Below are 12,248 nucleotides of genomic sequence, written 5' to 3'. Positions count from 1 at the left end.
GATCCCAACCATCCACATCATCTCCCCAACCCGCCCCACGCCAGGCTTCATAGCCACGCCAGTGGGGCAACACCGCTACTCACGCTGACCCAATATGGCTAAAGCAGCATTGCTTGGCTAACCACGCCTCCAACCCAAGCACACACCACACGCTCTTCTAAAGTAACCTACAAGAATTTTTGGTCAATGGTCTTCTAAATATTAATATTGAATTAACAAGTTGCTTTCCATTCACCATCCGAAGTTTGTCTTATTGTGGTAGGCAGCTTTTAGTGGGTCTTTAATAAATAATTTGTATTGACTTTAAGTTGACTTCACTATAATAAATTGAGACCGGAGCCCTTGAATGGCGAGGAAAATCACAGTTACTTCAGGCTTCAAAGATCACTCCGATAATCAAAGGTACTCTCAAAAATGCTCTTATGATCTGATTCCTGTTAAAGTTATTCATCAATCTCTATAACCTTGCAGCTGAAACCATGAACAACACAGGTGCAGCCTCTGGTCCTGCAATTCAACTGGTTCCCCCCATTAATCACAATCACCACCACCACCAGCAGCAGCATACAATTGTTCCCATTGTTACACCACCATCACCCAACCTACCTCGTTCAGATCTGCTTGATGGTAATTTCGCAACTACTATTGAATTTTAACTATTAATCTCTAGCTAGGGGTTAATATTTATGTACGGAACTAACTAGTTATTTCCTTCAATTAATTACTCATCAATGCTATAACATTGCAGCTGAAAACATGAACAGAGTGCCACCACCTCGTTCAGATTTGCATGATGGTAATTTGTGGATTATTATAATAAAAATGATTTCTCTTGCTAGAAACACTTATTATATTAAGAGGTTTGAACAAACACCGAACCAGAAAATCCTAATTCTGTAACAAGAGTAAAACTCATAAAATATGAGCACGTAAAAAAGTTTATATAATATGAGTGATTCTGTTACTTTGCACCCAATTTCATATATGATGTGACCTTCCTTAGTTAATTGGTTATATTTGATACTACTCTGATTTTAGAGTAAACTGTCAAAATAGTCCTGATGTTTGGTCAATTTTTGTAAGATGATATAATTCCTTGATTGTATTCATCATAAACAGACCTATAAATATACATTACAGGGAGATATCTCAGGGAGTATACATGGAAAGGGAATAATCTCTAACTACTACAAAATATACGAGATTACAAAAGATGTACGAAATATTCGCCGAATAATATAGCGAGATATTATCGGCTAACAGTCCCCCGCAGTTTGAGCCATAGGAGCGCGGAGGCGTAAATTGGATCGAAATCGTTGAAAAAGATGCTTGGGAAGGCCCTTGGTAAAAATATCTGCGTACTGATAGTCAGCTGGTACATGAAGAACTTTTACAGTGCCAAGTTGGACTTTTTCCCGAACAAAATGGATATCCAGTTCAATGTGTTTGGTACGTTGATGTTGGACTGGATTTTCTGCAAGATAAACTGCCGAAATGTTATCGCAATATATGATAGTGGCTTGCTTAATCGGAACACGGAGTTCGAGCAAAAGATTACGAATCCAGCTTGTTTCGGCAACAGTGTTGGTGACCCCTCGATATTCTGCTTCAGCGCTGGATCGTGATATAGTAGGTTGGCGTTTGGATGACCAAGAAATCAAATTGTCACCCAAGAAGACGCAATAGCCCGAGGTTGATCGTCGTGAGTCTGGACACCCACCCCAATCTGCATCCGAGTAAGCCGTTAGTTTAGTGGATGGAGATGGAGAGATAAGTAACCCTTGAGAAAGGGTGCCTTTGACGTATCGAAGAATTCGTTTGAGCAACTGGAAGTGGGGCTCACGTGGTGCATGCATGAAGAGACAGATTTGCTGAACGGCATACGAGATGTCGGGTCGAGTGATCGTTAGGTATTGAAGTGCGCCAGCAAAGCTTCGATATAACGATCCGTCTTCAAAGGGAGCACCTTGAGTTGCACTAAGTTTAGAACCAACCTCGACAGGGGTGCTAACCGGATTACACGAGGTCATATTGGCGCGTGACAGGATGTCCGCAGCATATGTTGACTGAGATAAGAACAAGCCATTCTTCTGTGGCTGAACCGCTATGCCAAGAAAGTGATGTAACATGCCAAGATCAGTCATGTTAAACTCAGTAGACAGTGATTTAATGATGCTGCGGAGAAGGGTGTCGGTAGATGCGGTTAAGATGATATCATCCACATATAAAAGTAAGTAGGCCATTTTATCTCCCTGGTGGTATATGAAAAGTGATGTGTCACAAGCACTACTTTTGAAACCACATCTAGAAAGAAAACCTGCAAATCGTTGGTACCATGCCCTAGGTGCCTGCTTCAACCCATAGAGAGACCTGTTCAGCTTACAAACATATTTGGGATGGGAGGCCGAGGTGAAACCTGGAGGCTGAAACATATAGACGGTCTCTTTTAAATGGCCGTGCAAAAAGGCATTTTTAACATCCAACTGATGAATCGGCCATGCACGCGATACCGCCAGACTCAAAACTGTTCGAATAGTAGTAGGTTTTACAACAGGACTAAAAGTCTCATCACAATCAATGCCCACTGTTTGACTCTTACCATTTACCACGAGTCTCGCTTTGTGACGCTCTAGTGTCCCATCAGCATGAAATTTGTGTTTAAACAACCACATGCAACGAATAATGGGCGTATCAACCGGGCGAGGAACGAGTTCCCACGTGTTATTCGCCAATAGAGCGTCATATTTGGCGGTCATGGCATCCTTCCAGTTCGGGTCGGTAAGGGCGGTGACGTGGGATATAGGTAAAGGAGAAATGGTGGAGGAGGTAGTGGTGTGAAGCGAGACTGGATGGCGGGGTTTGTATATACCAGATTTGGATCTGGTTTGCATTGAATGAGTGGCAGTGGAGTGGGTGGATGCTTGAGACGGTGTGGATAGGGTGGTTGGGTTGTTTATAGGTTGGGCAACAGGTGGAAGCCCACTTTGGGCCAATGGGCCAGTATGATATGGAGGTGGACCGAGGATAGAGGGACCTGGTGCAGGTGCAGGTGGCGGTTCATGAGATGATGCAGAAGGTGGGCTAGCGGGAGTAGACCCATTGTGGGCCGATGGGCCAGAATCAAAAGGTGGTGACGTGTTGGTTTGAGTAAATATGAGGGGCGAGGGATCGAGAAAGGTGTGAGAAGGAGTGGGTTTGGATGGGTTAAGGAACGGGAATTGAGATTCGTCAAACGTGACGTGTCGGGAAAAAATTGTTTTTCCGGTGTTGATGTCCAAGCATCGGTATCCGCGGTAGTTGGCGGGGTAACCGAGGAACACGCACGGGGCAGATCGGTGTGTGAGTTTGTGTGGGCGAGTTGAAGTAGTGTTTGGATAGCATAAACATCCGAACACACGAAGGTGGTCGTAGGAGGGTTGTCGGAGGTAGAGAAGAGATGTGGGAGTTTGAAACTTATGTAGCTTGGTGGGTAAAATGTTGTGTAAGTACGAAGCTGTGTGAAGAGCCTCGACCCAGAAGGAGGAGGGAAGGGAAGCATGTGTGAGAAGGGTGAACATTATTTCATTAAGTCGTCGGATCATACGCTCAGACTTTCCGTTTTGTTGGGAAGTGTGAGGGCAGGAAAAACGGAATTGAATTCCATTTTTGGTTGCAAAATTCTGAAAATCAGTGTTGGCAAATTCACCCCCCATGTCACATTGAAAAGATTGTATGGGCATCCTAAATTGTGTGGCAACAAATTGATGAAAGTGTGCAAATTTGGAGAACGTTTCGGATTTAAACTTTAGAGGATAAACCCATGTATATTGAGTGAAGTCATCTGTTAGCACCATATAATACTTATACCCAGCATGACTTAAAACGGGCGATGTCCACAAATCACAATGCAAGATAGCAAATGGTATTAATGTATTAGTCGTGGAATCAAAAAAAGGTAATCGTTTATGTTTAGATAACTGACAAGAATGACAAATAGTAGATAGTTTGGGTTTATTAAAAGAAATAAAATTCTTCGAACTTAAAAAATCCATGACAGGTTGACCCGGGTGGCCAAGTCTACTGTGCCATGTGGGAGAGTCGTTGGTGGAAGCAAAACAAGCTGTGGCGGAAGCATTTGGTGTGAGCGGGTAGAGGTCACTAGTGCTGTTGTGTCGACTCAGGATCGTGCCATCCTTGAAATCCTTCACAGAAAAGCCAAAGGGATCAAATTCAATAGATGTGTTATTGTCAATATTAAATTTACGCACAGAGATAAGATTTTTGATGATATTAGGGTTAAACAAAACGGATTTTAGGTGTAAAGGTTTTGAGGATGTGGTGATAGTCGAGGATCCCGAACCCATGACCGGAAGTTTATTGCCATTTCCCACAAATATTGACTCTATTGGTGAACCTGTGGAAAATGTTTCAAGTTTATTTGTATCAAAGGTAATATGGGAAGAAGCACCTGTATCAAAATGCCATCGATCGGTTGAGCCTGAACCGGAGTCCAAAGACATAGCCTGTACTGCGTTTGCTAGACTGGTGGGCTCTAATGGATCAGCAGCTGCCAAATGGGCCTGAGCTTGGGCCTGGTTATTTCTTGAGTGGCCTGATGCATTGTTGTAGTTGGATCTGGAGGTGGGTCGTGAATCCCATGGTTGAGCCCAAGAGTATGTAGGAAAGGGACAAGGAGGTGGAGCCCAAGTTGGGTAAGCACCTTGCTGAGGAGCCCAATAGGGCATGTACGGTGCCTGGATATTCGGAGAGGGGCGGTATTGTGGTTGCTTTTGAGGGCTGTAGTTTCTTGAAGATGAAGATGGGCGACGGTTGTCCCGGCGATTGCCGGAGTTATCACGACGCTGATGGTCACGGCGTGTGCCATGGTTATCACGGTTCGATGATGGGTAAGATGATTGAGTTTTCTCTGATTGGGATGTTACGGCGGCTGCAATGACAGGACTCGGGTTGAGTGTGTCACGTGCCGCAATCCGGCGAGCTTCAGATTGGAGTTGTTCGATGGCTTGTTCCCATGGCGGGAGGGATTGATTGAGGATCGACGCCGTAGTGTCGTATTCACGGGGTAGACCTCGGACCAAATAGAGAATCCGCTGCGTGTTGCTGAGAGGGCAGTCGACAGCGGCTAACTGATCGGATAGTTCGTGGATTCGCTGGCAGTAAGCTTCAAGGTTCGGCATAGAGGCGAGAGTCAGGTTGGTAAGTTCGTGTTGCAGGGCAGCGGCCCTTGGTCCTTTGTTGTTCAGAAATAAGTTTTTAACCCTTTTCCAAGCCTCGGATGCGGTTGATTTTTCTTCCAGAACCCGGAGAAGGAGATCATTACTGAGAGTGCCGTAGATCAATTGTAGGACCACAACGTCTATCTTCTTCCAAGCCGGGTATTCCGGGGACGTTTCTGCGGGTGCCGGCGAGCCGTCGATGTGGTCGACCACATCATACCCGGTAGCGTGTAACATGAAAAGTTTAACCCATGTAGGATATGAAACTTCAGTGCCATCAAGCACACGAACTTTGTGTTGTATGTTTGTGATGGTATAGACCGGATGTAGAGATTGAGGTTTAGGATCAGACTTGTCACCCATGACAGTAGACAAGAAGAGGAAGACAAAAAAAAAAAAAGGAAGAAAGGACAGCAAGGAGCGAGATCGAAATCACGCTAGGTGTATGATACCATGTAAGATGATATAATTCCTTGATTGTATTCATCATAAACAGACCTATAAATATACATTACAGGGAGATATCTCAGGGAGTATACATGGAAAGGGAATAATCTCTAACTACTACAAAATATACGAGATTACAAAAGATGTACGAAACATTCGCCGAATAATATAGCGAGATATTATCGGCTAACACTTTTATCACTTTAGTCCAAAACTCAAATCTTTTGAATCTGGGTCCCCGTGGTTTCAATTTTGTTGCCATTTTCATCCAAAAACAAAATCTGTTCAGATTTTTCAGTTAACATCCAGTTTTTTTTTTGTCTTTTCCTCCCTTTGAATGAAGGACAAAATGGTTAAATGTTCTTATTTTGTTATAAAAAACGTTAAAAGGCCATTTTGCACTTCATTAAAAGGGAGGGAAAAGACAAAAAAACTGGATGTTAACTAAAAAATCTGATCAGATTTTGTTTTTGAATGAAAATGGCAACAAAATTGAAACCACAGGGACCCAGATTCAAAAGGTTTGAGTTTTGAACTAAAGTGACAAAAGTAACCAAACCTCAAAGACCATTTTGACAGTTTACTCCTGATTTTATTTTATAATATTTGTATCAAAACATATGGCAACGTCATATTCGTTTTTTCAAAAAAACATTTTATATTAAATGTTACAAAAGAAATAAAAAAATATAAATTAACTCATGTCATACCATAATGTGCCTCTCCCTATTCAAGAAGCAGGAGTTTCAAAACGTAATTCAGGACTAGTTTAGTTTGCCGTGGTCGTCGCATTTGTTTACCACCGCCTCCGTCAACAATGGGTTTATCTATTTTTTTTGGTTCTTCACCATTTTTGTGTCTGTGAGTGTGATTTTTATTTTTATTTTAATTAAGAGCTTGAGTAGAGAGAGAAAACAGGTAACCTCTTATCCTTTTGATTATTTGAATAATTAATTTATTTTATATTTTTCTTATTATAAATCAGCACACATACGTGTCTATATATGTTTATGTGTGTATACACGCATGTATGCATGTATATGAAGAAGTGAAGATGGATCTATTGCTGCTACAAGCTTTTTTTCTTCTTAAAAAACTGTTGTTTAAACCAACCCAACTCCATCCAAAACCCGTTCTAACCTGAACCCATTCTGAGTTCTGACCCGAACCAAAACAACTCTTTTTTTCTAATTGACCCGGCATACAACAAGTTTGGTGCTCTTGTGATTCCATTCCAGTTACATTACTTACTAATTGCTACGACATTGCCACAGATAGGATGAACCACCCAAGTACAAGCTCTGATCATGCAATTCCAGTCAATCATCATCAGCAGCAGCAGCAGCAGAACAATACTATCATTTCAATTCCTTCCCAGCCAGTGTCACCACCAGCACCACCAGCACCGCCACCACCACCAAACCTACCTCATTCAGATCTAATTCTAGGTAACTTGTCAACTAATTCTTTCTTTGATATATGAGTGAAAGTTTTGCTACTGATACATCATGTAAGATGTTCTGAAGAGATGGAATATAAAAACAGATGTACAAACTCTGTTGTTGGATATGCTTCTTTTGTATGAACTTTGAAGTCTCTCAAGTGAAACTTACTTCTCAAAAAGAACATGTGAAGTAACTTTGAAAGGGGACTGAATTTAAGCACCGAATGAATACTATATAGCAATTAACCTCTTAAATGCCCCGCTTGCGGTGAGCACATAGAATGTATATATGTGTGGGCGCTCGGGGGGCAAAAGTGAAATGGTACTAACTTTAACGTTATTTTACTAATTTCGTGAAAATAACGTTAAAAGCGGCAGATGGTTAATCATGCATCATGTGGTGACGTTGATAGCTGAAAGACACGGGGGGTACATGCACCAATCAGTCTCTGTCCCGATTGTTTGAGTGTTATGTGTCTTAGGTCCAAGGCTTGATACAAAACTACAATTGAGCCGGGGGTCTCACTGGAAGCAGCATCTCTATTCCTACGGGGTAGAGGTAAGGCTGTCTACATCTACCCTCCGCAGACCCTACCTTAGCTTTGCTATTGGTGGGATGATGATGAATTAACCTCTTAAAAGCGACTTTGAAGGGAACCATGTTTGACCAGATTGTTTTTACTGAAGGAAGTAGAGAAGAGTACATCGAAGTTGGTGTTCCACTTTATGAAGCAGCAATCAAAGGAGACTGGAAGGCAGCTAAACCTTTTCTTGACAAACAACCAAATCTGATATGTTTTGCTATCACCGAAAATTATGAAACACTGCTTCACGTTGCAGCATCAGCAGAAAGCACCAAGGCTGTGGAAGAATTTGTGAAAAATCTAGTAAATATGATGGAAAAAAAGGATTTGGAGCTACAGAATAAAAATTATAATACTGCTCTTCATTTAGCAGCTGCAGCGGGAAATATAGAAACAGCAAGGACAATGATCAAAAAGAATCCGGCATTGACTGAAATCCCTGGTAACAATAGAACGATGCCACTCTACATGGCTGCTTTATTTGCAAAACCTGATATGGTGAGGCATTTGTATGGTATCTCTAACAAAATGGGAGGCGATTATTGGTCAACTGATAATCGCGGTTGGGTCCTCCAAAAATGTGTTGAAGGAGATATCTTTGGTAAGTAGTTCTTCGTATTTCTTCCTGCACTCTTTCACAGGCTTTATTTGTCAAATTAATGTGACCGTAAATTCTTCTGTAGATGTTGCTATACAAATAGTTAATGATTGCCCCGAACTATGTGCTAAGAAGGGCCCGTTACTTACTGACGTTCTCTTGGCTTTGGCTCAGAAGCCTAAAGCATTTAAACGAACAAAAGCACCTGCTGTATTCAGAATCATCAACTCAGGCAAGTATATGTTCTTTGCTTTATTTTCTTTGTCTAGTTATACCTTGGAGTTTGGACACATAAACACTCACTATACTTGTGATTCTTGGGTGTAGTTTAAACTCCTTATACTTATCTGTTAGCTTCAATGAACACTCTTATTTCATTCCTCTGAGTATTAATAATTATTATTAATATGTTAAATAGATTGCATGAAGATATTTTATCACCATGATAATCTAGTATTGAACTCAGAATGAGAAGAAAGTGGTTAGTTTCATGTATGGATCATTGGAGCTTCAATTAGTACCTTTCAACATAACAATTCCTGACACGACATGGAAAAAAACTATTTTATTTAGAGGTCAACCCATCTACCCGTTTAAGTGTTTTGAAAAAAAGCCTATATATAGATTTTAGAGATGAAGAGTGTTAAAACTCTTCACTTCCAAGATATATGTATTTTTTTTAATACTGACCACCCCATTCTCCAATTCATTCCATTAGTTTAATCTAATCTCGAGCTAAATGTATAAACTCATGTTTGCTAATTAGGAGTGAGGGATGAGGAAACAAATTAATTAAACGATACCAATCACCTTAAGTTTCATTTGAGTCAGAGTAATTAATTGTTCAGATTGTTATTAAGTCATTAGCTTTTACCCATATTCACAAATGAATAATAAATTGGTCAACCTCGATTTTAAGTGGGTTCGACACAGTATGAATAAATATATTGGTTGAGTTAGGGTTAAAGAATTAAACCAGCCAACCCGAATCCCACAACCCGTCAACCCGCCAACCACCCAATATGATTGACACACATAGTTTTGTCTAGTTATTTACAATTAAAAGCTAGCTTCATATGTCAATTTTACTTAATGTATGTGATCTGATGGTCTTCTTGGTTCTTGTTTTCAGTTTTTGAATTGTTTCATGTGAAGTTATGGTCCATTGAAAAAGAAAGGGAAGCACTGCAGTTATTAAGAATAATTTGGAGGAAAATTGCCAAAATGAGTAAGACCGACATTGATGACATAATCCGAGGGACTGGTGTTACACATACTACAAAGGAGGGGACTACAATAAAACACCCTTCCCGAGTGCTTTTTCTTGCAGCTAAAAAGGGCAACACACCTTTTATAATTGAGCTAATTCGGTTATATCCTGATATAATATGGAAGCAAGATGACAAAAAAAAGACCATATTTCACTTGGCTGTCAAACGTCGTCAAGTAAAGACCTATAAGCTATTATATGAGATTGGTGCAATGAAAGATTTAATAACTCCTATTAAAGACGAAAAAGACAATAACATGTTGCATATGGTTGCAAAGAGCGTTAAGCAAAATCGATTTCAAAATGTGTCTGGAGTTGCTTTCCAAATGCAAAGCGAGTTATTATGGTTCCAGGTAAATATTTCTTTTCAAGCTTTCTCCGTATGTTCATAAGATCAACCTGGATGTCGTCATATATGTATTAAAACTGCTATGACCAATGTTTTTATAGTCAATTACCGTTGTGGTTTCAAAATATTGGTTTTTATTATTCGTTAATATGAGTTGCAGGAGGTAGAGAAAATGATCCCACCTAACTATAGGGAAAGAAAAAATAAAGATGGTAAAACACCACAAGATCTGTTCACCAAGACACATGCAGACTTGTTAAAAGATGGAGGGGAATGGATGAAAAATACTGCATCTCAATGTATGGTGGTTGCAACCCTCATAGCCACCATTGTATTTGCGGCGGCTTTTACACTTCCTGGTGGATACAACGATAACACTGGCCTTCCTTTTTTTCGCAAAGAACCATGCCTCATTATTTTTGTGATCGCGGATGCTGTTTCTTTAATATGCTCATCAACCTCAGTTCTTATATTCTTATCTATTCTCACATCCCGATATGCGGAACGTGATTTCTTGGAGTCGTTACCAAGAAAACTAGTGAATGGTATCGCAACACTCTTCCTCTCTATTGTAACCATGATGATTGCGTTTAGTGCCAGTTTCTTTGTACTTTACGATAAGAAGGTGGAATGGGTGCCAATCACTATCACCGGTTTGGCTGGAATTCCGGTCATTCTATATGTCACACTGCAACATGGTCTTTTCAGGGATGTTTTTAAGTCGGCGTATCAAACCAGATATCTCTTTAAGCGCAATAAACGTGTTCTTTACTATTAACCCCACTGTAATGTAATGTAATGTTGATCTTCTTCCAAGTTTCATCTACTTTATTTATGGACTACTTTTATTCTTCTTTTGTCAATTGATGTTGAATTGTTCGTTAAATTGGATCACCAACTCAATTTCTATTTCTATTATTTTGTGTTTGCATCTGCCCTCAACTTCCCAATATTATTAGTAACTTTTCACTCCTAATATGTTTCCTTTTGTTAGATTGTAATCGTTCTTTAAAACTCTAGTAGTTAGTTACTTGGTTTGCGCGATTGAGGGCATCTCAGGATGCTTATCCGGTGATTTAGTTGACCGTTCAAATAAAAATACATCCGTTTTGATTCATAAGGTTGCTTTAGTTTGTATTTATGGAGCGCCAATTCAAACAATGAATTATTGTAAAACAGTTTGTTATCAACTTAACTCCGTAATTCTCTTTGTATTTTACTTGGATCAAATAATGATTTTTTTATATCTTCGTTTATGTGTGTACTTGGTTATCACCGGGACTGTTTCCCGGACTCGAGAAAGTTACTCTTATTAAAAACTATTTATGATTAATACATAAATAGTAAACACTTAAAGATTTTGAAGAAGTCATATAACATGCACTAAAGGTGTAACGTAAGTGTAAGTTGTTATATGTTCAGATGGACAAGAGTACAAACAAAAAAAAACTATTGAGATTACAAAGATAGGTTATGATCCATGCATATTGATAATTATTTTATAAAAATACATTTGATACAAATATAGTTAAAGAGGATGGCGGTTAGTGGATAGCTGATGTATTGCAAAATACATACATTTATCGTGTGAAGTTTATATAATTTTCGTTTCATTTGTTTCGGTTTTTAGTTAGAAATAGTTTCTATTGATAGTTTGTTTGTTCGCAAATCTTGGTTGCTGAAAAGGAGTTAGCAACGAGAACCGGGTCGTGACGTAGCTGAACGGGAACGGAAAACGAGGAAATCTGGAAAAAACACCCGTGGCGTCACGCGATCAAATCATGGAAATGCCTTGGAGCAACGCGAAGATATTAAAATAATAAGCTTCAGTTTATTAGCGTCGCGTCGCGCGAGCAAGTGGACATATTTCCTTGGCGTAGCGCGATGGGGTTGAAGTTGGGCACAAATTGTTATTGCAGCAAGATTCTTGTTAGAAAACCATATATAAACATCATTAACTTCAAGTCAACCCTAATTACGAACTGCATTAACTTGGACGAATTCTCAGCTAAAGTTGGAACGTTTTTGAGAGCTTGAAGCAGCTGGATGAAGGTTTGAAGCCAAGGAAAGCATCCAGGTCGTGTTTTACTATCCGGGTTTCTTAATTATTCGTTTCTTGTTTTTGATCATGTTCCTTGCTTATAAAAATACTCTTTTGTTGATTGTTTCAATGACTATGATTGGCTAAGTTTATTTTCTGCCTAGACTAAGATGATTGGATTGTAAAGTTTTGAACTTTATTATGATTATTTAATTATTTATGGATTTTTGCAAAAGTAGCTGACTTGGTTTATTTGTTTTATGTCTTTGCATGCTTAAAAGTCTTTATCTGTCTTTTAT

General features: G+C 39.7%; 1 protein-coding gene across 1 annotated transcript; it reads left to right on the top strand.

Moving 5' to 3' along the window:
* The first annotated feature begins 337 nt into the window (after positions 1-337).
* Positions 338-10,841, top strand: LOC110941148. The gene is made up of 8 exons (XM_022182770.2): positions 338-402; positions 493-627; positions 749-796; positions 6,938-7,111; positions 7,795-8,292; positions 8,375-8,521; positions 9,422-9,912; positions 10,069-10,841. The coding sequence occupies exons 3-8, from the start codon at positions 757-759 to the stop codon at positions 10,684-10,686; spliced, it is 1,968 nt and encodes a 655-aa protein (XP_022038462.1). The 5' UTR covers positions 338-402; positions 493-627; positions 749-756; the 3' UTR covers positions 10,687-10,841.
* The last annotated feature ends 1,407 nt before the right edge of the window (positions 10,842-12,248 follow it).

Source organism: Helianthus annuus, chromosome 5 (assembly GCF_002127325.2).
Source record: "Helianthus annuus cultivar XRQ/B chromosome 5, HanXRQr2.0-SUNRISE, whole genome shotgun sequence".
Taxonomy (NCBI): Eukaryota; Viridiplantae; Streptophyta; class Magnoliopsida; order Asterales; family Asteraceae; genus Helianthus; species Helianthus annuus.
This window is presented reverse-complemented; position numbering and strand designations above follow the sequence as displayed.